General features: G+C 42.4%; 1 protein-coding gene across 1 annotated transcript in view; it reads left to right on the forward strand.

Moving 5' to 3' along the window:
• Positions 1 to 8,467: 8,467 nt before the first annotated feature.
• Positions 8,468 to 26,365, forward strand: part of BEND7 (BEN domain containing 7) — a 49,735-nt gene continuing 31,837 nt past the window's right edge. Inside the window, exons 1-3 of the mRNA XM_063397028.1 lie at positions 8,468 to 11,817; positions 15,568 to 15,651; positions 24,612 to 24,911. Of these exons, the coding sequence (XP_063253098.1) occupies positions 11,340 to 11,817; positions 15,568 to 15,651; positions 24,612 to 24,911 (862 nt within the window). The 5' untranslated portion in view covers positions 8,468 to 11,339. The remainder of the gene's footprint in view (positions 11,818 to 15,567; positions 15,652 to 24,611; positions 24,912 to 26,365) is intronic.

The following is a 26,365-nucleotide window of genomic DNA, read 5'->3' on the forward strand; positions in this document are numbered from 1 at the left end:
TCCCTGTTTTAGTACAGCTGGTTTTACAAAGGGGTGTTTGACAGGTTCTTCAAAGACAGTCTGCATGCAATTTATTCAGCTGTCTTCTCTGTTTAGCTTGAAAAATCTTTGGGGAAAAGCCTCTCTGACTGTGTGTTTGTACAGTGCCTCATGCGATGGGCCTTGGTTGCAGATGACAGCTAATAGCAGATAAATCGTGGCCTCAGGTATTAGGAAGAGTTTCTTTCCCAAAAGTGATGTCAAGCACTGGAACAGGCTGTCCAGGGAAGTGGTGGAATCACCATCCTGGGAGGTATTTAAAAGATGTGTAGATTTGGGACATGGGGACGTGATTATTGGTGGACTTGGCAGGGTTAATGATTGGATTTGGTGGTTTCAGAGATCTTTGCCAGCCTAAATGATTCAATGAGGCTGGTTACTGGCCAGCCACACAGGGTGCAAATGCCATTTAGGAAGGTGGGATGCCTGTGATATCTGGTATCTGCTTCCTTCAGTACTGAGGTAGCTGGTAGGGACTGAGCTCCTTAGTGTGCACATCCCAGAGATAAATGCTTTTGTCATCAGCCACTCAGCATTTGTGACACAGGTAGTAACATTAACTAAGCTTTTGTTTTCTTTATTTACCTGATTTTCTCCAGCTACTTCCACCCTGTGGCTAGTAAAGTCCAAAGGGTCCCGAAAACACTTTGAAGAATGAGTAAGAACTCCTCTCAGATTTTTTTTCACTTTTAGGTCCTCACAGATTTCTTCCTTGTCTTTCCCCACTGTAAGCTCCATGGCTTCAGTAGCTGTTTTGGAGGGCTGTAACCACAACTGGCTTTTCACCCACTTTAGGTAACCTGAGCTGTGTGCCATGACATTTCCTTGTAGAAAATGGCACAGTGGTTTACCAGGGTTGTTTAACCCCAGGCTGGAGGGTTCTGGATTTAGAAGTCTGTTCTGCTTTACCTCAGGCTTGAATGCAATCACTTTGCAATGAGGAAGCAGGAACAGTCCTCCTACGCTTTTCATAGTTCTATAAAAGGAAATTATATCACATCTGATGGTGATAGAATCCAAGAATGTCTCTGTATGAGTCCTGGGGGAATGTGCCCACATTTGGGTAAGGGCATAAGTCAGGAGGCTGTAGGAATACTCTGTAGTGGACTTTATGGTAAGTTAATGCAGATGCTTATGTCAGAGTGCCAGCTGCCCCCTCAGTTTACTCTGGAGTACACACAACCTTACACCTTGCTTCATTTCCTGCACCAGTCTGACACTGGCCTGGTTTTGGCAGGGATACAGGTAATTTTCTTCCTTGTACCTAGTGCAGTTCTGTGGTTTGGATCAAGCATGAGAATAACTGATAACACACTGATGTTTTAGTTGTTGCTAACCAGAGTTTATACTAAGTCAAGGACTTTTCAGCTCCTCATATCCTGCCAGCAATGAGACTGGGGGACACAAAGCAGCCAGGACAGCTGACCCCAGCTGACCAGAAGGATATTCCATACTGCATGGCATCACACTCGGTATATAAACTGGGGGGAAAGTTGGTTGGGGGCTGCTGCTCAGGAACTGGCTGGGCATTGCTCAGCAGGTGCTAAGTAATTGCATTGTGCATTACTTGTTTTGTATATTATGTTGTTGTTATTATTATTATTATTTTGCTTTGCTGTCCCATTGAATATTCTTTCAATCCAGAAGTCTTTTCATTTTCACCCTTCCGATCCTCTCCCACATCCCTCTGTAGCTGGGGGAGAGTGAGAGAGAGCCTGTGCACCACCTGGGATTAAACCATGACAGACATTATATCTCAATTAGAGATGACAAAAGGAAGGAGGAAGCCAACTCACACACAGCATTTGTGAGAAAGATGCAGCTACTGTCAGGTGACTCTTAGACAAAGATCTCCCAGTTTTTTTTAAAAAAATTAAATAAACAAGGTGTCAGGGATGGGTAAAAGGGACAAGGAAGCAGCTGCTTAGTTTATGTTGGTGAAACAACTTTGGCAAGGTTGGAAAGTACTTCTGTACCTCTAAAAGCTGCCTAAAAGTTCACTACTGATGACTCAACTTTCCACAATTGCTCTTTTTCCAGTACTTGTGGTTCTCTTGGAGTTCTCTTGCCTCCAGATCAAAGCATCCTGTAATGTAAATCCCCTCTGTGATCAAGACATTGTCTTGTCCTATGGACAAGAAGTGGCAATCTACAGAGTAGTACATCTCCCAAAAGAGTTACTGTATGCATGCAAATATGTAGTTATCTTGGTTCTGGTTTTTTGAGGACATTCACCAATATCTCCTCAAAGAAGGAATGAGAGAAAAAAAAATTGGTATCATCCATCGATTTGAGATTTCTCTTTTTGAAGAGATTACAAAACCTACTAATATATAAGAAGAGGCAGTATCTTTTTTGTTTCACTGACATCTCATGAAGAGATCCACTCTTGCTTCCTGTCTGATCTCCAGGATGGCAAATCTCTTTGACTTCTCTTTGCCTTGAGGTCAGGGCAGCATTTTCGAAGGGACATGGATTGTTGAGATAGTTGGGTCAGGTCTCGACTGGACACAGTTCAAAGCTCCTCTGTTCCTCAGAACACCTTCCTGAGGCAATAACTATGCTGGCAATTTGTTATGGTCCCTGCTTGCCTCATTTTGGATCTCTCATCCTCTGACTGTCTCCATTCACACATGCTCCTTGGCTCTAGGGTGGATATCTGGAGCTCCACTTGCTGGACAAACTCATGGTGCACATGAAAGCTCACAGTGTGAGATCTCGTCCTTGGACCACATAATGGAAGCTGTTCCTCCACACTGCAAAAGGATTTCTCCAAGTCACCACTGTTCTGAGGAGCCCTCAGAGTGTGGAAACTGTTTAACTCTGTTGTGAAAGCAGACAATTCCTTCTCTGTGCCAGGCCCTCATCCATGCAATTATCCCTTAGATGACATCACTGTATAAGATATTTTTAACACAGTGAAATGTGTGCTTTTCTAAGATGCATTTCAAATTATCAGTTTATCATACATGGCATTACTCTACTCATTAGAGTCAATTAGATCATTGCTATAAATCCAAAGCTTGACTATTTGTTTTCTACTGCTCCTGCTTTTCAGGGCAGTCCTGCTGGTTTGGTACCACTATGGCTTTGTATTTCTGTCTCTCATGTGATTAATAAATATGATATTTGCTGTCAGGGCTGTAGTCAGACCTTTAAGCTCACCCAAATCCAAAACCAGAGTCTTGAGAGCTCCTAGCAACTGAGCTTGGGTCTGGAAGCAATAGTGTTACCCATGTTTTCCCTAGATCCAGGTTTCTGCAGACCTCTGGAACAACCCCACAGAGTTAACCACAAAACTACTTTGAAGTCATTTCCTTCACAACATTAAATATGAAATCAAGACTGGAAAGGGAAATCTAGAAGTTATTCAAAATCTTGGAACATTCATAAGAGCCTTGTAAGCAATAGAAATACAAGCTTAAAACATACATGAGGTGTTTCATTCCAATTTCTAGCTGGTTAAGTGATTGCTCAGCTTTATCTGCAGCAAGCCAACTGTCAGCCTACAGACAGATTATTGAAGGCAGCTCAAATAACCCAGTTTCACTCAAATAACCCAGATGTCTTCTATTTGCCAAAGTGGTAAAATGGATCAGAATAATTTTGACTGCTCTCAGTGGTTGTATTCAGTTTACATTTAGTTGTTTTCAGGTCATATCTTTATAAGCATCCAGTTTCACTAATCTATTTGATATAAAAACAGGGGAAACCCCCAGTTCAGCCAGCATATGCTTTCAGTCACACACAGGAGGCAGAACTGATGCCTTGCAGCTGACCAAGATTGCAGTACTCATTTCAAGTAACAAGGGCACAGATGACTCTTGGAAACCCTTTTCAGATAAGTACATGGTTCCTTTTATTCATCTTCAAAACACTATACCAAAAAAGATATTGGATTGAAATTGCCTTTACACCATGACTAAGTAAGTCCACTTCTGGCAAAGGGGGCTCTACACCCAGTCTCAGTATTTATTTTTTTATTATTATTATTATAGCAGTCCTTAACTTTTTGGAAGGGATTAACCCACTCAATTCCCCATTCTTTGTCCCCACATTTACTTTGTTTACAGGTACCTCCAGCTTGTCACATCTACAGGGCTCCTCCAGGTGTTCTATCTATGTTACTATTTCTGCTAAGGATTGCAAACTGCACTTCCCTACAATCCTGACACTGGGGATGGGCCCATCCCCTCCATTTAGTCAATTTAAGCCACTCTAGGCTTTCACTTTCTTATTCACCTTTCCAAACAGCGCACAATCTCCAGGAGGTCACAGTCAGAGAAATACTCAGCTAGAGAGAAGATTGAGGAGGATATTGGGAGTAGTGCTCCACCACAGGTGTCCAAATCCCACTGCAAAGACAAGGAAAGCTCACAGGGGAGGAAATGGCAGAAAAAAGGTTCCCACAAACATTTCTAACAAATGTGTCTTCCAAAGTGTATGACGTCTGTGTATCATGAAGGTGGCATTTGAATTTGGTTTGTTTTGCTTCTTAAAGTATCACTTAATTAGTTCTCATGGTAAATCAACCCCTGCAACTCCTGTCTGCCAGGACACACGTCCATAATGCACTGTTAAAATCGTTAGCAAAGCAGTGACATCCATATGAATGTTACTGGTTAGGAAGGCTAGTGTGGCTTTTAGAAACATGCTTGAAATAACTGTTTGGCTACTAATTATCTTCTGATTTTGACAAGGGAATATTTATGAGCATTGTTTAGGTTGTCTATAGGATGCATGAGCCTATTTTATCCCAGCAGCTTTATTATCTGAGGTGGTATAAAAGCTCATTGTTTCTTCTAAAAAGCTTTGCATTTAAGAACAGCTAATTATTGCCAAACTGGCTGATTTGTGAGATATCTGATGAAAATTCTGTTGTTTCAGGAACAGTATTCATAGCTCAGCTTGTGGCACTGTGTCATCAGAGTCCCTAATGAATCAGTCCCAAGATGTCACTAGGGAGACTGTGCTTTTTTGACAGCAGTGGCCATTTGTGGCTATTAAAGAATCCAAAACATCTTGGAAGAAAATGATCATGCTGTCTTTTTTTGTTGTTTTGGTTTTTTGCTGTTGTTGGTATTTTAGTAGCTATTCTTTCTAGTACTCCAGCAGTGCAGGGCAAATGATGTGAAGCACTGAACGTCCTTACTCCCAGCATCAGTCTGCACTACACATACCCAAACAACAAAGTCTTTCCAGGAAAGGTGCAGTTACAGGACTAAGCCCTGCAAATGCAGACTGGGTTGTCAAACTGCATGCACTGCATTTTAGATCCATACAATGTCTCTTTTTTCAACCTTCCCCAAAGCAATGTGTACACTTAACATCCCTTGGGTTTGAGACATTTTAGCTGTATTAACAGACACTACCACTCAAACACCACATAGATCTTGTTGGATGGTATAAAAGCACATAAAAACATCTATTTTTCTTCCACTTTAATGCATATAGAAGATAAATGGTTGAGCATAAAGTATTGTACTTCTGAGTTCATTAGCTTCTATTTAACACAGGCAAGAAATCTCTCAAAGTTATTACTAAATGATCATAGTTCTGTGTTGTCAGTTTGATCCCTGCAGGATGTGTCCATCTCAGAGAAAATGCCCTTGCAGGTGCACTGGCTGCCTCAGCAGAGAGGTCAGGGATTGAATGGGTGATGGAGTCTTCAGTATCTACACATCTCTGAAGGTAAATCCGAAGGGGGTCACATTAATGAAAATGCTGCTGTATGTATCTTACTGCTGAATAAAAGCACCGTTTTCAGATGTTGTCAGTCTCCAGCCTGACAGAGATTTAAAATTCACATAATCTCTCTTTTAAAAGTGCATGTGTGAGTAGATTTTGAACTCCATTGTACCTTGCAATGAAATTTTATTTTTCAGAACTGAAAAGCAGGCAGGTGGTTATGAATGTGTCTGAAGATATTTCACCAGCCTGGAATGTAAGTACTGTTGGAAAATATTTAGGAAAATGGAACATCTTAGTAGGAGCCGCAGCAACTTTTCATGAATTTATTTTAGTTTGCATCAGTATTCTGAGCTACAGGGATTATAATTTGTAGAGAAACTCTCATTGGGAGAGGGGATTGATGGCGTTGAGGCAGCAGCCCTGTGAGTTGACAGGGATGCTAATATAACCACGACAGAAGTTTAGAGAGAAGATCAGAGCAGCTGGGTGGGCTGATAGAGAGGATCAGGGCAGCCCAGAGGAGCAGTAAGAGGATCCAAATAAGTGGATTAGTAGCATACCAAAGCACACATTACTTTTAGTTTTCAAACTCCCATTGATTTTACTGCAAGTGCATTTACTAATGTGTGGCAGGAGAAACGGAAGAGGATCAAGGCAGAATCGAGACACGGAGAGCAGGTCCCTGTGGCAAGCTGGAAACAGCGAGAGGCTGGGCTGGGGAGCACAGTGGAACATCCCCACATCAGGCTCAGGCAGGACTTAGAGGGGGTGGCTGCTGCCTGGGCTTCATCCCGCAGCCTGCAGGAGCTGTCTGACGGTGTTAAATGCTTTTGTTCCTGCAGCTGATGCTGCATTCGTTTTCCATCCGTAGCTCTGGCGATTGCATGGCTGCACTCTTCCATCTGCCTTCAGCTGCTGTGGCTGAAGCAAGCTGACACAAAAATGGAGGAATGATCAGCGTGACCCTCTCAGAACCCTCCCTAGCAGGGGCTCCCTGGACTGCTGGGCCCTGAGCTGAGCTTTGCTGCAATTTGTGCCTGCAGCATCCATCAGAACTGGGACTGCTGACTGTGTGCTTGGGCTGGCAGGACTGACATTGACTCTGGGATGACCCAAAGCTCAGACATGCTTTCTGGGGACACCAGCCTGGCTTTACATTTCATCTCTTAGGCAGAGGCGGTAGTGATGCAAAGATACATCCAGACTAAAATTTCTAAGCACTATTACTCTTTATTATAGCACAAAAGTTCAAATTTCTCAGCAAAATAACAAGCCCGACTCACACTGTCCTCAGCTCCTGTGACATACTTGGATTGTGAGGGCAAAATTAGTTCAGCTCATGATTTCTCTGTGTTGCAAAGAAGCAGAGTATGTCCATGTATATGGGCAGATTTCTTTTACTCTTCCACATCCTCTTTCATAATAAAGAGCATTGTTGAGACCTTTTCTTCTTCATCCTTCAACCACATCTGTTGCTTAGACACTTTGGTCTCCTCTCCACTCTTCCCAGAATTCAAATCCAAACACTGGTTTGTCCTAGGGAAGACTTAATACCTTAATATCCAATTATCCCACAAGTACTGGATCAGAGTGGATGACCATCAAGCGTTGACTCTTAGAATACAGTGCCCTTCCTTGCAACCTTAGTCCAAGCTGTACATAAATTCACAGAGTGGGGGAAAAGTCCAACCTTACAGTCAAAAGGGGGTTTGCATTCTGATATGGAAATATTCAGAGGGTTGGTGACTGCACACACAAAGAACACTTTGTACATAGATTCAGTTATATTCTTTATTGTTGAAACAGTTCTGGAATGTTCTGGTCTTCCTGAGCTGGCAAACAGATGAAAACATTGGTCTGCCCTGTAATGCTTTTCTTTAAAATTTATATGAGAAAGATTAACAAGCATGGAATGGATAAGAAGGCATTTCAAAACTGTGCTCCAAAAGCAAACGAGAGTAAGGACAGAGATATGAAATGTCAAATACTGTGACTCGAATGGTACAGGAAAAGGGGGATTAAGGGGGATTGGAAAACAAGTTAAACCACACTCCTGACTTCAGAATTCTTCAGGACATCCAGACACCTTTCCCTCTAATGACCCAGTCCTTGGATATGCCAGCCTAAGAGCCTGCTGGAAGGGAAGGTTTGTAGTGAGACAGCACAGACAACATGGCCTATTGTCAGCCTAGGGGCCAAGTGCTGCCCACATATATCATATAACCACAAAACCACCACTGCAAACACTGCTACGGTTTATAAAATCCCCAGTGCCATTCATTACACATAACTAACCAAAATAGCTCACCTATTAACCTGTCACCTGTGCAGCTCCTGCTCTCCAATTTACCTCTTCACCCTTCTGCTTCCTAATACCGCATGGAACCTTGTCAGGCTCCAAGATGAGTGGCAATCATGGTGATATTAATGACAGTCAGCCTCTTCCCACTTCACATGGCCTCACATGAATTCCTTGACATTAGACTTTAAGCCTCAGATCAAATCACTGAGTTTATGAGACTTTCTCCAGTATAATTTTTCCAACTGAAAAGCTGAAGGGGTTCTTAGTACACTTATTTAATTCTCCTCAGCTCTAGGACTCTTTAGTCATCTTTATCCTGTACCATCCTACTTCTGAATAAGAAAATATTATAATGAACTGGGCACACCTGGAAACAAAGAAAAAGTCTGGGACATCCTGTGTGAAGAGCACTGCTAATGTTAATACTGAAATATTATTAATTATATTTTATCAATTAGCTCATGATTTGAAAGTAAAAAAAAGTATTTTACACAACAGAAAATTGTTGGAAAAATTACTATCAGTTAGAATGAGGAGGGGATATTTTAAAGTAACTTGAAGCATAATAAAATGTTAACTAAGAAATAATCAGGGATGGTCATACTGGCTTGGGACATGTTGCAAGATAAAGCCCTTATTTAGTTGGCTAATTTCATGGCATTTTGAAAAACACATCACTCAGTTTGAGGAAATACTTTGAAACCATTCATGAATAGACACAAAATGGTCAGAATTTTTCATTTTTTCACCAGAAAAAAAAAGACCTATGGGTTCTTTATATGTAATAATAACAACATGATACCGAGACAGAAACTGAAATAAAAGATGAAATTAAAAGCTGTCTGCCCCCAGAGCCAGTGTGCACTTTATCCTAAGTGACTTGGCTGCCACAGCGATGCAGCTAGTGACTATCTAGGGTGACACAAGGCAGCTATTCTAATGGGATAAAGAGGACTTTCATCTCTGCATTTCTCCAGCTGGAATAATGCAATGGTGGCCTGTGACAAACGAGCAGATGACCCCAGTGCAGTTTTAGGATGCCCACCCCAAAATGCCTGACAACAGGCTCACAGCTCCCTGTACATGGGAGCCTTTGAGTTTGTGTAGTTTTTTCTAAGTCCCAGCTGAGAAGCACCAGAAATGCAGGACAGAAAACTGTTTGCAGCTACTGGATCCTCCTACATGTTGTGTGGATAACTACAAGACTTTGACCTAAAGTCACCTTGTCCTAGTTTCTAATTCACTTTTATGCAGATGAGATGGCAGGATCGGGGCCGTGGTATCCACATTGGCTCATATTTTCAGAAATAAAAGCTGCAAGATTTATTCATCTGAATGCCCACAATTAGGTTATCTTGCAGGATCGGGCTGATTCTGCATGAAAAGGATGGATCTCTCTAATTGACAAAAAGGAAAATGAGAAATATCAGTGAAAAAGGGGATGTGCTAACTCTTGTAAAACATTACTGGAAAATGCATTGCCCAGACTGAAATGTCATTTAAAACCATGAGTGTCCCTTTAAGCAAAATATCGGCACAGGGAAGGAAGAACTAAAACCAGTACGAGAGCAGCTGATAAAACACTGCCATCACTTCTTCATAAGTTACACCCCAAAATGTTTTACAAAATTGAGTAGAGAAAAACAGAGAAGATTTTTGTAGCACATTCCTTTGGCAAATGCAGGATAAAGCTCATCATGTGAGCTGAACTGTAAATGAGGGCCTTATGCTTTACAAAAATTCTCCTATTGTCCCAGGAAGGATGAGAGTCAAACACAACAGTTTCAGCAATGCTCTAAGTCCTGTAAATAAAGTTAGTTAGCAGACAGGAATCAGCAGACTGCTTGGGGGGGGGGGGGGAGAAAAGGGAAAATACTTTTTGTAGGAAAAAATCAGGCACATTGCTGCTGCATTTCAGACCTGACTTCACTGCACTGTATGAGAGATTAATTGGACCCACAAAATCCAGCAAACAGCATATGACATCCATCTACCTTTGCTACTTCAGCATCCTCCCAAAAATATATAATGCAGGATTTTAAATAGTACGTTAGCCCAGTTTCCTTTCACAAAGTCTTACAGAGAAATTTAGGAAAATTCCAAAAGTAGCATATTGATTGCCTCTGGGATTTTCCACTTAGCAATTTAATAGAAAATTACACCCCTACCCAATCTGTGAGGTTTCCATAACCTCCCTCGTGAATTAAATTTTCCATCATATAATAAATTTTACCATTAGGCATATTTTCTGCTATTGCTTCACCATTAAGGCTATTTCCCAATTTTGCTTTTCAGAACCACGTGTACCCTCTGTGTGGTGTCTGGATGGCACCTTGCACTGAAGAATTCAGGTCTGACTAAGTCTATGCACACAGTTAGGATACAAATCACTACTGTTAGTATTCAATTTGCTTCCCTCCTGCTCATTTTATGTCATTATTCAGAGTGATAGGGTCGGTCAATATTACTGGAGCTAGCGGGATTCTCCTGGGTACTCTGAGGAGACCAAAGCAAGATCTGCATTTGCATCTGTTCAAGTAGGCGTGTGCAAGTATCACATAGTCTTCTCCTTGTCACAACACAGTCTGACTACATGTAAAACACAAGATGATGATCAGAACTGTGTTTGCAGTTATCAGCAGTCATAACTGTAAACGCCTGGGTCCTTTCTCTACAGGCAACAGGCAAAAGCACTCTCGGCTGTTAAAAAGAAAAAAAAAAAAAAAAACACTCCACCCTCAGTGAATTTACCACAGTGAACGAACTGGAAGTGTGGCTGAAGGCGTCAAGTGGTGAATAAATCAAAGCACTAATTTCAGCTGTGTTTGGGCCAGCCGTATGGCTGCAGTGACCTCACGGTGACCGTCGGGAGGGTTGCCAGACGCCCTAAATCTCGCTCCTCTGGAGAGCCGAGACTCTCTTCCCCTTGCTAAGGCGCTCCAGTTTTTGGCTGAGGGACTCTCTTCCTCTTGCTAAAGCGATCCAGGTTTGGCAGAGCTCAACATCCCTCAGCCCAGCTGGCGGCTCGGCGCTCTTCTCCAGGCCTCGGTCCATGACACCAGCGGACACATCGCTGCGATAATCCCTGCAAAACACGGCAACACACAGGTGTTGCCATCAGTTCCTGAGCTTTACCCACTTCCGCACGCCAACTTCATCCCCCTCCCCGCCGGCCCTGACCCAGTCCCGCTAAACACGAGGAGTTCCCCCCGCTCAGCCCCTGAGGGGAGCCGCGGGCAGCACGGCGGGGCTGAGCGGGCACTGCCGCTTCCCGTGTGTGAGACGCGCGGCGGGAGGGGGACACAAAATGGCGCTGCCCCTCAGCCCCTCGCCCTCAGCCCGCGGCGGGGCCGAGTGGCGGCGGGCCGGCCCCGGGGTGGCGGCGGCTCCCGGCCGGCGGAACCGCCGCCTTCCTTCCCCCAGCAGGTGGCACCGGGGTCCCGGCGCCGGCGGCGAAGCCATTGCGGGCCGCCCTTCGCCGCCGGGCCGCGGCCGCGCAGCCGGCGGGGGGGAAGGCGGCGGCATCGCCCCCGCGGGGCTCCCCCCGCCGCACCCCGCTTTCCCTCAAAGTTCGGGGCGGGAGCGGGGGGGAGACCGGAGCCAACTTGTCCCGGATCCCTTTATTCGCCGCCGGAGCCGCCGTCTCTCCCAACCCCCGCGTGTATTGCTGATCGGAGGGACGGAGCTCGGTCCTGTGTCCGCCCCGCTCCTTCCTGCCCGCACCATGGAGTTCGCCCAGAGGAAGAGGAGCAGGAAATCCCAAAGCTTTAAACTGGTCAACGAAGGTAAGGCGGGGGCGGCCGGGCTTTGTTCGCTGGCCGTGGGCAGCCCCGACTTTTGCCCCGGGGGGAGCGGGGCGTTATGAAACGCCGGCGCCCCCGGGCCGCCGCTCCCTCCCGGCTCTGTTATTGAACTCCGCAATCCTCTGCCTCAACTCCCCGAAACCATTGCACGCCTTTCTTTCGTCTTTTTTTTTTTTTTTTAATTTTATTTCTTTCACCCCCTTGCCGTTTCCTCTTTTTTTTTTTTTTTAATTATATTTTGCATGTGTGTTACGTGTTGTTGCAAAACCACCACCTCAAGCCTCCCCCCCACCACCTCAGGTGGACGTGGTATTTTTTTTCCAAGCAGACCTTGCACAAAATAAAGTTGGATCGTGTTTCGTGGTAAATCCTGCTTGGGCGGGGGGGAGAAAAGGTAAAATCGGGAAGCGAGCAAAAAATAATGACACTTGAGCAGCGACAGACCTCCTTAGTATTCAACTCTTGTGGATTTATTGTATTTCGGGTGGTTTTTCTCCTCTCCTCGGCTGTGTACATCCGCGTATTTCAAAGAAAAGCTGAATCGAGATTGCTTTATTAAAAATCCACGCAGGTAATTAATTGTACGTGGGCAGGGGAGAGCCGCTGGCGTGTAACTTGTTCGCTCGGGGTGTGTTTGCTTTTGGAAAAGAGGATATTTTAAAAGGGATCGTGAGGGGAAAAATATTTGAATTCATGTCGGGCAAGAAGCACAGCTCTGTGTTTCAGTCTTGTTGTTGTTTTCTTTAATTAAAGGGGGGAAAAGGATACAGCCGCTGGTAGGCATTTTAACAGGTGGACTTCCCACCCCTAGGGATTTATTTTGATTGGGGATTTATCCCTTCTCCGGCCGAGGAGATGTTTTTGTCCTGATGGATTTGACTCGAGATCGTTTCTCCTTTTGTGTTCCCAAGTATTGGACGGGAATATCTCCATGAAACGCTGTGTGTGTCCTGCATGCCAAGTTCAAGGCAGGTGACTGCTTGGGTGTAATGTCACACTGGTGAAAAGGGGGACACACACACGAGTGTCGAGACTTGCTGTCTGATGAGTGCTCTGCAAAATTGCATTTGAAGCGAAGAAATTCCAAGATGGAAATAAACTCACTTGGTGGGAATAGTAAATAATGACTGCTGTATCGTGGTAGGGGGGTCTGGGGCATCACACACAGTCCCTGTTAAAACTAGAGGGGCAGGGACCTGCTAGGCATGTCTGAAATGCACTGGAGATCTGTATCCATTAGCAAACCTATCAAGGGTGTAGTTTTTACAGAGAACAGGTTTGGTTTGTGGGGTTTCGGTACTGAACGTGCTCCCAACTTGGAGGCAGAGTTAGTGCACGACTGGGCTGGAGCGTGGAGGTGGTGAAAGCAAAATGTGGAAAAACAAAACTGAAATTTTGCTTTGTTTCTTTCTCTCCTAATGTACCTGTAAAAAGAGTGTGTGCCAGAAATAGGTGACTATTTTGCCAGTCTTAGTTGCTGCTTTTTACAGGTTTAGACATGCTTCAGTGTATGAGACAATCTATTTAACCTTATTTCAATAGGTAAATCCAGTAATGATGGTACATTATTAATAATATTTTATCTGGGGTCTCTTTTTGGATGTAGAAAGTCAAATAGCAAACTACACTAAAAGCATATCCTCGAGAGAAAATTATCTTTGTACTTTGAGAATAGAGGAGATAAAAGTCACGTTTTGTATGTGAGTCTGCACTTTCATACTCTTTTCTGTCACAGTTGATTAGAAAGATAATTACTTATAAATAGTTGTCTCTTGTAATTGGCCTTTGCCTCTTGCAGGAGTTATTCTGTAATGTTACAGTTTATTGTTTACTATTGTGAAATTGATATGGTTTTTCAGTGCCTGGACTGTGACATCCAAGGCAGAAGAAGGAAACCAAAGAGAAAAGGCTATGCTGTATGAATTGGTTGGTAACACACCATGTGCTATTGATGTGTGCCCATACGATGCTTATTCTGTCCCAGAAATAACTTATCATTATGACCAGTAATGACCAAAACAAGAGAAAATCCACTCCTGTGCTAAAGCACAGCCACCTCTGGTGTGGAATCTGGTGACTTTAAGGCCGTAGCTGCAGACCAGAAGCATATTGTGACCAGCTGGATGTACAGGGATGTGCTAGAGAAGGAACCACACATAATCTGTATATTTAAGGACCATGAGTCTGTAAGTCATTTAAGTCCTAGTTTCCACCTACTTGCTCCCACAGATCTTGGAATGTCCTTAAGAGGATGAAGGTGCCATCAGGTGCCCACCAAGCCACTTCATCACACCCTCTGCTCAACAGGACAGCTAGTGATCATGGAAGGCAGCACAAATCCTGCCAGTTCAGTCTCATGAAAGAAGCTTTTACTTCCTCGATGTCATATCTCAAACTTCACCTTTACCCATTTCACTGGTTGGGCGTGCTTGGGAAGCAGAGGAACCCTTTGTGTAGCACCTCATTCCTGACCTCTCCACTTCTCCACTGTGGTTGTTTTCCCCTCATTTTTTTTTCCAGGGCCTTCTCATTCTATTGCATTGCTGTATTAGGCTTGATTTTAGTTTACATACTGGGTTGTTCCTTGTCTTGTGCCTTCCAGACAGTCGTGCTGTACAAATAAACAGCACATAACAAAAAAAAGTGACTTCCAGGAGACTTTTCCAATCCTATGGCTGTTTGGTCAGAGGTGCAGGTGTGCTGTTAATGGGAGAAGGAACTGCTTATGTCACCCTCTGCTTGTTTTACACCTTTTAAGTGAATTCCCCCAAAGCCCCTTCCCTGAATTAATCTCTGCCTCGCTTTTTGTGAGGCAGGTAAACATAAAACCAGTTTACGGAGGGAGTAGCTGAGAGCGTTGAGCTGGGAGGACACTGAAGGAGTGAGGTGGGGAGGTGGCTCTTCCAAGACACTGAATATATTGTTCAGTCTTGAGCGATTTGCCGAAGGACAGAGTGTGTGCCAGGAACAGAGTCAGAAATAGCATCCAGGAGAGCTGCCTTTAGACACTTTTTTTATTCCTTGGACTTACTATTCCCTCTGTGCACACATGTAAACAAAGCTCTGGTTTTAGTGAACACCTGCCTGGGGTTACAACAGAGACCTTCACAGCAAAATAGTCTTTTATTTAAAATAGAAACTCAGTGGTGATTTTTTTTTAAAATATCTTGTAACATCTCTGTATATGAGATGCCAATGCTAATTCTTCAGGTCATTGCAGGCATTAATTTCTATAGGTGAATATCCCAAGGTGTCCCTGCTCCTCCTTTCATCAGAACTGGGAGGCCAGTGACATCACTGTGAGTCAGGACAGCTGAGCAGTACAGCCCTGATGTACATTGCTGATTCCTTACTGAGGTGAAGTTTGAAAGTTTGCCTTTGGTCTCTGGGAAGGTAAATTTTCATTATAAATCTGCTTTCCTTCTGTAAAGCAAGAAGCCAGATAATTGGCATCTGGTGGGATAATTTGCTGTGAAAATGAACACAGTAATTTAGGGCAGGCGTAGCTATTCCCTAAAATCTGTGAAATATTTGAGCTGAGTCTCTCCAGTGTGAGCAAAGGTTTTTTAGGAGGTGCTGATACAGAGCACATTTTCTGTGGTTAATTTGATGTACATGAAATAAACTGCAGATATATTGATAAATTGTGTAGTAAAACTGTAGCAATGTGTTCGGTGTTCATTTTTTCCAGATCACTTGAGTTCTAATTTTTTTTATCGTTTTTCATTCCAGATTACCATCATGAGATATATAAGATCTCTGACTACAGCAATGATGTTAATGGGGAGACCAAAGAAACACAACCAGTTTTTTTAGGTATGTGCTTGTGTTGATTAATTTTCGAGCAACATTGCGTGGCCATTTGCAATTAGGGAGGAAAAACCTCTGTGCAAGCACAGAAAGCGCCTGCCATTGTTTAATACGACGTTCTTTTCAAGACCCTTTTATTCTATGAATTGCCAATATATCCTTTATTAACACTGCTAAAAGTTGTAATTTCAGACATAAATGTTTATTAGTGTCTACACACAGTGCTAATTATCACTCACTCAGAGAGCCAGATGCTGACTCTGCAGTTTTGCAGCTCTGTGCTCACCCCATTTACATTGCATATTCCCTGGCATGCTTCACTGGCAATAGTTTGTGTAATTGGGGTATTACATCTTTGACATCTGGATAACAGAAATTCAATTTCCAGGAAGCTGCTATTTGTTTGGTTTTGCTTCTGCCTTGGGTGGGATAGAGGATTAATGTGCTGTCTTAATGTAATGTCCTTTCACCTCTGGAGCTTGCCTGCTAATCCTGCCATGGCAAAATTAAATTAAATCAACAGTTAAAAATGTGTAAAGAAAATAGAGAAGTAATATAGAGTCTGCAGCATGATATGTATTACAGCATATCACTGAACCTTTACCTTTCTTGTGTGCTTTTTATCCTGTATAAATCCTCAGCTGCAAAGTGCTTCTTCCTTTCCTGCTTCAGTCCCCTTCCAGTTGCATCCAGGACCTCACCTGGATAAAACTCCTCTTGGCAAAGGTTTGGCAGGCTATATTCAAAGGAGGGGCCAGTTTTTTGAGCTGCATAAAGCAAGCTTGTGAACACTTTGTTCATGCTTTGGAGAAAGCAGATGCCTTTGCAGCTAGAAATTTGGGGATGTCTGTGTCTCCTTTTCAGCACCAGGAGCCTGAACATTTCTGTGGGGTGATTTAAGGTTTCTGTAGTCTGTTTGTGTTGCCCCTTGCAGCCAGCAAGAAGCATTGAAATGTGGTAATCAACACCTGTAGTTAATCTGCATGCAAAATGCCTTTGTCTCCTAAAATTCATAGTGCCACCTCCTCTTCTAGAGGTCAGCAGCAAATGGGAGAGAATAGGAGGATGTGTTAAAACAGGGCTGGGAGCTGCCTTAAATTCCCTTCTCAGCTTCTCACCGTTAGGATTCTGAGCAAGTGTTTCTTCCCTACACCCATTTCCAGGGAGAAGAGAAGGCAGCTGCTGTGCTTTGTGTTGGGATTTTGTGTTCTGTAAGCACTGTTCACTTTTGGTGAACTCTGATAAACCTGATGGAGTGAGCTCCACCAGAGGTTTACTTTTTCTTCCAACTCTAAGTCATGATAAAGCTTTGGCAAGAAGCAAGAATTAGGCATCAGCCAGGGTATCTAAGAATGTGTAGAAGTCCGTGCTTTGACATTTGTGCTGTGAGTCAGACTAACTGATCTTGATTTTGGCTTGGTTGTGTTGTCCTTAGATTTGTTTGGGGTTTTCTTTTTTAGTATGTCCAGCTTTTCATTGTGACTGAAGGTGCTCTGGCATTTAAGTGCCTCAAGTTCACCTATTTCAAGAGTCAATCAGAATTTAACCTTTAAGAATGTGAATCCTATCAAGGATCTTCCTTATCAGGTATAGTCAGGGTATAATCGCTGCTTCACTTGATTTCACTGCTTCATGCCAAAATTTATCTCAGAAGGATGTTTATTCCAACTTGTTGATTTAGAGTCAAGTTTGTTCTCCCATTTAAGTGATCCATGGCATCAGTAGTTGAAGCCTCAGTGTGATGCAGCCTTTTCTACAGAATGGATGCTGTGATACAGCATTGAAACTATTACCTTTAGGGAAGGTAAAATGTTAGTGGCAGTCTGCAAATGAGCGAAGCTTTATCAGGAATGGGATGTGGAAATGCCTTTGCACAGCTGAGTAGGATTAGCTCAAAACTGCTGTTGAGAAGAGGGGAGCTGCTGGGATAAATGAGTAAATAAGAAGAATCCAGTTTGTTAAATGTACAGATAAATTAAGGATGAAATGTCAAGAAAGAACTGATGAACCTAGATGGTCTTTTTTGCACCAGCACAGATGGGCGAAATACAGCTTTGTGTAAATGTAGGCTGTAAATTAGAGGAAGATTCAGTGCAATTAAAGGAACATGGTACTGGACATGACCTCTGATGGTTGCAGTGTGTAGAGTCCAACTGCTATCTGAATAGAGCTTGGGAAGTGTTCTGATGTAGTGCAGTGTTGGGAGTGGGAGATGTGGTGGCTTGTCCTCTCCCCCAGTCCTTTGTTCTGATAAGATGATGAACAAGAAGTCACATCTTTCTAGATGAAGGACATGCTAACCACAGTCTACAAAATTACAGGGGAATGTGGAATATCACTGCTATATTTTGTAGATGAGGATTAGCATGTCTTTTGTTTTGAAGGAGAGGGTTTAGTTATCTGGTACCAGGAGAGACTGCTCAACCTTAGAAGGAGGAGGCAGCCCAGAGTGAAATCCTTAAACCTCAGACATGGGTGAGATTTAAAACAGACCTGACTTCAGCTTATCTTGTAAAGTCCCAGGGCTACTAGCCCAGACTTGGTATTACAAGCCCTGGAAGGGACTGTGTACTCTTGTGTCTTGTGGACAGTGATGATTCAACTTACACTGTCTATTAAATAAAAATCTTTTGCATACACCATATTGGGTTTTTTTCAGTCTTAATATTCTATTACCATCACAAAAAGATGGAAATACAGTATACTTCCAGACTGAGTGTTTTTACAATGCTTTCAACTTGAAATTCAGGCTCTATGTTTGAAAGGTTAATGCAGAAAACTAATTATATTATCCTGGTAATCAAATGTGTGATGAGACATTTGTCTGTGTAATTAACAGTGAAGAACTTTTATAGTTTCATAAAATTGCATGCTACGCACAGTGTGCTTGGAGCATTTGTTTTGAAGAGATGTCCAAAACAGAGATGTTTATGACTGATATAAAGTGGGACTGAAATGTACTGTAATGCAGGTGTCTGTGCATTTTACAGCATTTGGCTTTGTTGAAATGGAAGGCAGCAGATTAATAACTTTGCTATGTCATGGTAAAAATAAATAATGTGTTCTTGGAGCAGGAGAGCGATGCATAAGTTACTCACTAATTTCAAGAATTTATTCTGTCTCAGAAATAATATCCTTTGCAATTTATTCACAGAGAAAAAGTTGACTTAACAAGTAACTTCACAGGCTTGTATTACTGTTAACAGGATTATATCCCACGTCTGGTTGTTGCAGTAGTGGCTTCTGTAATTAAGACTGCATAGAAGTTTATTTTATGTATCTATGTTCTCTAATGATCTAACTTTGTAAATTATCTCCCTTTGGGGCTAAAGCATGATGTTGGCTTGGGATATTTTCAAGAACTGGGGGAAGTTGTTGCATATCTATTATACTTCTTTAATTATATGACCCCATTAATATATACTTTTATTGAACAGCTGCTCACTTGTCGTTTCCCGAGTGATTTAGCCGGCACAGCATGGCATGAAACTGTGTAACTTAGGCTTTTGTAGTTTCTCCTGTTGGATGTTTTGAAACTGTTTCACCAGGCTCTTCTAAAAACTTTGTTTGTGGTGGGAGTGGTGGCTGGGCCACCTGTTATGACCCAGCTTCCACAGAAATAACCCCCCAAATCCAGAATGGTCTCAGGGTCTAATCCTAGGTTTGATTCTGCAAATTTCTTTGCTTAGATTAGTATTTGTGGGGCTTAATAACTTTCTTTGTCTCATACTAGGCAGGGTTATCAAACCATGTGTTTCTGTGCTTGCTTTGGGAGAAAAAGGTCTGATTTGAAGGTGATCCAGTTTTCCTGCATACCTAATCCTAGTGCTTTGTGTGGAGACATGAACACAGGAAAGTGCTTTAAGGTGATGTTTTAGAGCATCAAATGATGCCTCAACTTAGACAGCTTCAATGTCCCCACTAATATAATAAACTGTCAGTTTAGCAGAGTCAAATTCTCCAGCTCATAACTCGTGTTGCTTGTGTGACCCCCTGAAACTGTTCATGACCACGGCCCTCCCCGCTGACTTGGGGTTTAGGTTTTTAATTTTCAAAGGGTGTTGTTGCCTGTGTTCTTTCTTCAGTGTAGAATCTTATATGCTGGCAGAGAGCTGGGATTGCTTTTTTAGGAGATGTGTGTTTATCCCCATCAGTTTAGTTCCATGGATGCCTGGTTCCAGTTATGCACAGAGAAGTCACAGTAAGATTTACACGTGATTTAGGAGACCTTTGCTCTGATAAGGAATCATGCACATGGATCCTCTATTTTCCCCATGCTGACCTCTGCAACTTTCAGTTTCAGGACAACAAGATGACAAAATATACCTTGATTTTTGAAAATTATGATTTGATATGTGTATAGTTCTTGCTGAGAAGGAATGCTGAGCTTCCTTCTAGGGTAACTGTCTCTGAAGGAAATACCTGAACACTGTGTAGCATTCCAAAAGGTGTTTTGGTGAGTTCAGCCTGGCTGAGCAGTGGACACGTGTGCCCTGTGTGCTCGTGCTTCCCGATTCCTTGAGCTGCTCTGAATCAGCCCTTACAGTCTTCAAACACAGCAGGCAAGTGTTGCTGGCCCCCTTCCAGAGAGGGCAGCATTCAAGTGGCATCTAATAAATTGCAGTTTAATATGCTTAATTATATAATCCTTTGCACTTATTTATTACTTTTTTTGTTGAGCTTTCATGCCATATGCTTCAACTTCCACTTTTTCTCACCTTTGCAGCCTTGTTTCCATACAAACTAGGCTCATGTTGTCAGCTCACATGTGCTTGTCTGGCTGTCTGTCACTGCCATTCCTATCCTTGCAACAGCTCCACCAATTTCAGCCTAGTTGGACACACAGGTGGAAATCTGTAAAATACAAAAGATAAAAGTAACTTCAGTAAGCAGCCTGATCCAGGAAAAAGCCCTATTTGTGTCGTCAAGAAAGGAAGAAGTTCCATAAGATTTTGTCTGTCCAAAAACCATAAAATTAAACTATAATTAATAGAAAAACTGTATTTTAAAAGTCAGCTTGTGAATATTTCCCAAAACATATGAGAAACATAAATGTTAGAAATAGAGAAAGTAATTGCAGAATACTGGACCAAAAGAATATGATGGTTATTTGGTTTTGTGAGTCAAAGGAAGGAAATATCAAATACAGACTATTGGCCAACCTTGATTCTGGTCACCCATTTATACACTTTAAAATACACACATTAATACAGACATGGTTACCACTTCTCTGATACTGGGATAAAATCAATGCTTGAACATATTGATATGATTGCATATAATTTTATAATTGTTTGCAGTGCTATGATAATATTTGATAAACTGTTGAGGAAAAGTATAACAGCATGTGTGTAGGCAATGTGAGTTTATTATTAAACTTAAATTAAGTTTAATAAACATGATAGTAAAATATGGACAGGTACAGGAGCAAAGAGTGTAATAAATGAATTATCATTAATATGTTGTTAACTGGAGTTGTTTACAGGCCTGTTGTTTCACACAGCTGCACACTGAGCACATGGATGCTACTGCTCTCTGGAACAGTTCTGGTTTACATTTGTTCCTTAGTAATTTTAAACATTCTTGCAGCTTTTGAAGCAGGAAGTTTTGATGTTGTACACTTTCAGTAAGGAAATAGACTGAAATTAATTTTGAGGAAATTAGTTTTTATGATTGTGTAGCATTTATTAAAGGGCCTTTTTTGGGGGTTGGTTTGTTTTGGGGTGGTGTTGTTGTTGTTGTTCTATAACATTACAGTTAGGTCAAGCAGGGAAAAAAATAAGTTGTTTGTAAGGGGCCATTGTGGAAACAACTATAAAGGTAGTTATTAAAAATTACTAATGCTTTTGTTATGACAATTGATGTCTCTATATACAAGTTCCTAAATAGGGCTCTAACTTGCCGTGGTTCTGTTTTGAGTAGCATTTTGTAAGTGTCTCAGTGTCTTGCAAGTAACTTCAATGATTTCAGATAAAACCCAGGGATTTACCTGGGGTATCCAAATGGCAAATCCTGTGGGCAGCCTTTGGAGGCATCCACATCTCTTTGTAAATGGTGAGGAGCTCTGGTATGTGAGAGGCTGAAGGATGCACCACACTTCTCAGGCCTCAGCATCTATCTTGGAAAACTTTGCACAGATAGATAATGCAGATTTCTATGTAATTTTTTTGCAGTGCTTTATTATTCTCTTTAGCATTTAAAAGAAGGCTGGCTCCTCCATAGCACATACTAATTTGAACTGTTGTGTTTTCTTTGTGCCTCATCTACTTTTTTTTTCCATTTTTAAATTACATGGTTATAATCTGTGAAAAGTATCAGTAGTGGAATAACTGATAACAAAATGCTGTCCTTGGGCTCTAGAGCTAATAGCCAAATGAGATAACCAGGGAGCAAGAAGTTAAATCTGTTACTGCAGATTCAGATGGTGAAGCATCATCTGCTCTCCACTGCTGTGGGGAGGATGCTGCTGTTGCTGGTCAGCTACAAACTAAAAGCTGATAAAAGGCATGATTGGGAGAGGAGGGGTGTAAACTTACACTGAAGGCTAAGTCAGGCTTGTAGCCTGTAGGTTTTTAATTCCCTTTCTTGTAAAAGGGAAGACATATTTTAAAAACAAAACAAAAACAAAAACAAAAAACAAACTGAGAAAATCCTTGAAAAAAAATCCCTAAACCTGAATCCCAACGAGCAAGTTTACAAAGGGTGAATCTCTCTGTTTAAGTAAGGATCTACCTAAACAAAAAGATGGGTTTATGCAGTGTGCAAGTTCAGGGTTTATTCTAACATAAATGTAGTGTTTTTTTCTATCTGGGGTTAAGTATGCTCATGTCACTGTATAGGAAGACTTCTATATAAAGGAACAAGGGAACAGAATCAAGGCTGAATAAGCTCAATTAACATTAATATTTTATGTAATTGGGTAATGGAAATTTAATCTTTCTAACAACATGTCACCCGACCAGACACGTAGCACAGTCCCTGCGCCCTGCAGGAGGAGTGGGTGGCAAGCTGTTTTGATACTCACATACATTTTGCCACTGAGTACACATCTGAATTGCCAACTTAAAACTCCAGGCAGGAAGGGATTGCTCCAGACTGTGGTGGGAGCATTTGGAGCTGGGATATGGACAGGTACAGCCACGTACAGGACAAAGGCAGTGCTCAGTGTACGGGTGTGAGCATCTCAGTAATTGGAGTCCAGTGCTACTCTGCAGCATTTCGAGGCTGGGAACTGCAAACAATCAACCTCTGGTTGGGTTGGGGCCAAAAAGTGTCATTTTAAAGGAATTGGTGCTGTTACTGTTAATTAAATCACACCCGCACACATCAATCTGCAGACAAACCAACAAAATAAATAAAGACAGTGCACAACTTCCTTGCAGAGGGTTTTTCTCACCGCTTTACTGGAGTGGAAATGGTGCTGGAGTGTTGCTGTATCGGGTTGGCAAATATTTCTCTAAGTTTGGACTCAAAGCTTTCTTGCGAGCCGCCCACTCTCCTCACTGGCTCGGGGTGGGCTGGAGCCAGCTGGCAGCAGCCCAGGGAACCTGCACCAGGTCAGGCAGGAGATGCTGGCATCCAGCACAGCACGTAGTTCAGCTCCTCTCCCCTTCTGCTTGCTCTCCTCCTAGAACAAAACCTCCCTCTTTTGGGTGCTCAGTGTCTCTGGGTACACTGGGCTTGCAGCAGTCCCAGCCACATTGAGCTTGGCCTGTGCTGAGGAGGGGTTTGCTGCTCTTTTAGCTGTCTGGTAGGCAGCTCAATAGTACCATTGAGTTGATAAAATTGTTCACATGCCTGGCGTTTAGCACACTTTCAAGTACCTTGTTGAACCAGAGACGGCACACCTTGCATCTTGGATTTTTGGAGAGTAGTTTTTTTTTTTCTTCTCAAGTTGTACAGTTGCTTTGCCAAAAATAGGTTTATTTTGGGAAGCACAAATATAAATTGGATAGAGGATACCAGGCATTATTGTATTAAGTATTCTATAAAGGAAGGTTGATTTATCAGTTTCTAGATCTTACTTATGACATTTGCTTAGGATATTTGATTTTTCTATTACCAGTAAGAAAACCAGAAGCTTCTTTCTTCAGAAAGGGCAATGAACACTTCCTTATTACTCATGAAATGTAATGTATATTATAACGAGCAAAATAGCTACTATCTGCCCAAAACACATCTATTCATTGTGCAATCAGCAGTTTCATATGTAAAATTAATACTTAAATGGTGCCAGGAGTATTAAGTATGTAACTTTTATTATTTAAATGCCCTGAATTTATTTGGAACAGTCACATTTTTCTTGTATATATTTTCATTTTGTTTTTAGAACCTGCATATTTAAGACATCCAGCAATTCAGCTATCTGCAGTTACACACATATTAGCTACTGTTTAATTTATTCCTGTATAATCCAGTATTACTAAATTCTGTGGAGTAAGGAACTGATTGTGTTCATTAAAATCAATAGATGCAATGCTGTTCTGCATGTGTGTGGCGTGGTGCTTTCTGTGCTTTATTTTTTTTTTTGTAGGATCTATCCTTCAGCATACAGCAAACTGATACCTAACGGGTCTGATCCTTTGGGCTTTACTCAGGGAAAATATCCACTGATGTCAATGCCTGAATAGGATCAGTCTCTTAAAAAGACAGTTTATTTGAAATTGTTGTAGCTATTATTATTTCCTTCTGGCAAAAAATAATCTTACTCATCAAAGCCTTAGAAACCGCACCAAGAAAGCCAAGTTGAGCAGGTCTTTCAGGCACGAAAGCTGTCAGCCATGGCTGTGTGAAAGCATAGCCTGGTACATCCCAACGACCACTCAACCATACCTTTTCTTTCTTGTTGTTATTTATTTATTTATTTATTTATATGCTCCAATCTTATTGGCATCTAAAACCACTAATTGCTACCCATTACTGTTTTTGCTAATTTACAGTGATAACTGTGGCTCTGTTTTCATTAGGAGATGAAAGCCGGGAAATTAAAAAACAAATTACAGGGATGAGAAGATTACTGAATGACAGCACTGGAAGAATCTATCAACGAGTTGGCAAAGAAGGAGAAAAACTGAAGGAAGAGCCCCAAGATTTAGAGTTAGCGTGGGCCCAGCGCCTGAACCCCCCTGCGGAGTCCCAGGCCAGCCTTCATCCGTCACAGAGCGGGGCATGGAACGAGCTGCCACCCCCAGCCAGCCACTTTGCAGGGCAATACGGAACTCGATCCAAAACCTTCCAAAATCAGGCTCGAACCGTGGCATCCAATGGTACGACCTGTTACACACTGAGAATGGTGCCTTTCCCCGCCCCCCTCCTTGTTATCTACTAAATATCTACTTTTGTTGTGATGATATATTGTACCACTGCACTGAAAGCAGTTACAGTTCAGAGTCTACAAAATGAGCACATAGTTATCACTTCAAAAAGGTGTGAAAGTGGGCACTGTGCATTCTGCTACCATCTGTCTTAGCTTTTAAAATGGTTTCCTGGCGATAGGATAGAATTACTCAATGCCTTTACAAGCTTAATTTCTATACAGTACTCACTAAAACAGCTTTTGTCATTGTTATTAAATTCATGGCTAATTAAATGTCAACCTCTACCACTCCTCTTTGCCTTGAGTAATGTGGCACTGTTGTGACACCACTTGTGGAGCAGGATTCTACTGCCTTTCGTAAGGGGATGGCATCAGCCTTATAACAGGCCACTGAACTGCAGGTACAAAATTCCATCACAGCCTTAGGCTTTTATTCCAATGAGACTATTGTAGAAATGAGATGATGGAGTCTACCTATAAACAGCATGTACTAGAGTGTGGCCAATCCAGTACTGGCAGAGAATTCTGCCCTGAAGTAGATGGCAGTGTGCCATTAAAATGCCTTTTTCTTATTAAGGCCCAGAGAATGGAAGTTTCGCTGCCAGATTAAAAAACTCTGCTGTCAAAACCCCACTATAACAATCTCCTAAATATGGAAGGACCCAAAATTCATCACACATCTCCTTCTTTGTCCTTAGAGGCCCTGGGCACTGGCAGGGACAGTTCCCTGCACGCACAGAAATGCCCAAGCCTGCATAGATTAGGTGCCTTGTTCCCAAATCCAGAAAGTAGGTGGAGCAGCACCTCTATCCCCTCAGGGGCCTGATTCAGCATGTGAGCTAAAATGTGTTGACAGGATTTGGCCCTATATACAAGAAAATGTCAGCTTTGATTTTTTGTATGTGGAGGAAGGATTCAGTTGACTTATGATCTCTCACAGGTTTGGAGTGGTTTATGGGACATGGAAGGGTCAGGTTGAGCAAGTTCCTGGGCTGGACAGGAGGAATGCTCAGGCTCCCAGCTCTTGGGGGAGCACCCCTGGAGGCACCTCCCTTTGCAGCTGTCCTGCTGCTGAAAGGAATGCAATCTTTTGGGTTACATAAAGGAGGGTGTGGGCTCTCTCCTCTGGCCACCTTTGAAAAGAGGTGTCTGCCTCTGATGGGGTGTTGTGATCCGGAGGGCTGCTTGGGCTCCAAAGCCTGGTCTCTAGGGAAGAAAAACTTTTGATGCATTTCTGAGCAGTGAGTAAGCCCTGAAACTGCTCCTCACCCAATACAGAGCTCTTCTGGGCATTTTAACAGCCTGATTTCGCCCCCATCCCTTGCATTGGGAGCCTGAGCATCAAACTCAGTATTTTAGATGTTATTCATAGGATGGACAAAGTTTTTAAAAGCTGGGTGTAGA

The sequence above is a fragment of the Prinia subflava genome, chromosome 4 (genome assembly GCF_021018805.1).
Source record: "Prinia subflava isolate CZ2003 ecotype Zambia chromosome 4, Cam_Psub_1.2, whole genome shotgun sequence".
NCBI lineage: Eukaryota > Metazoa > Chordata > Aves > Passeriformes > Cisticolidae > Prinia > Prinia subflava.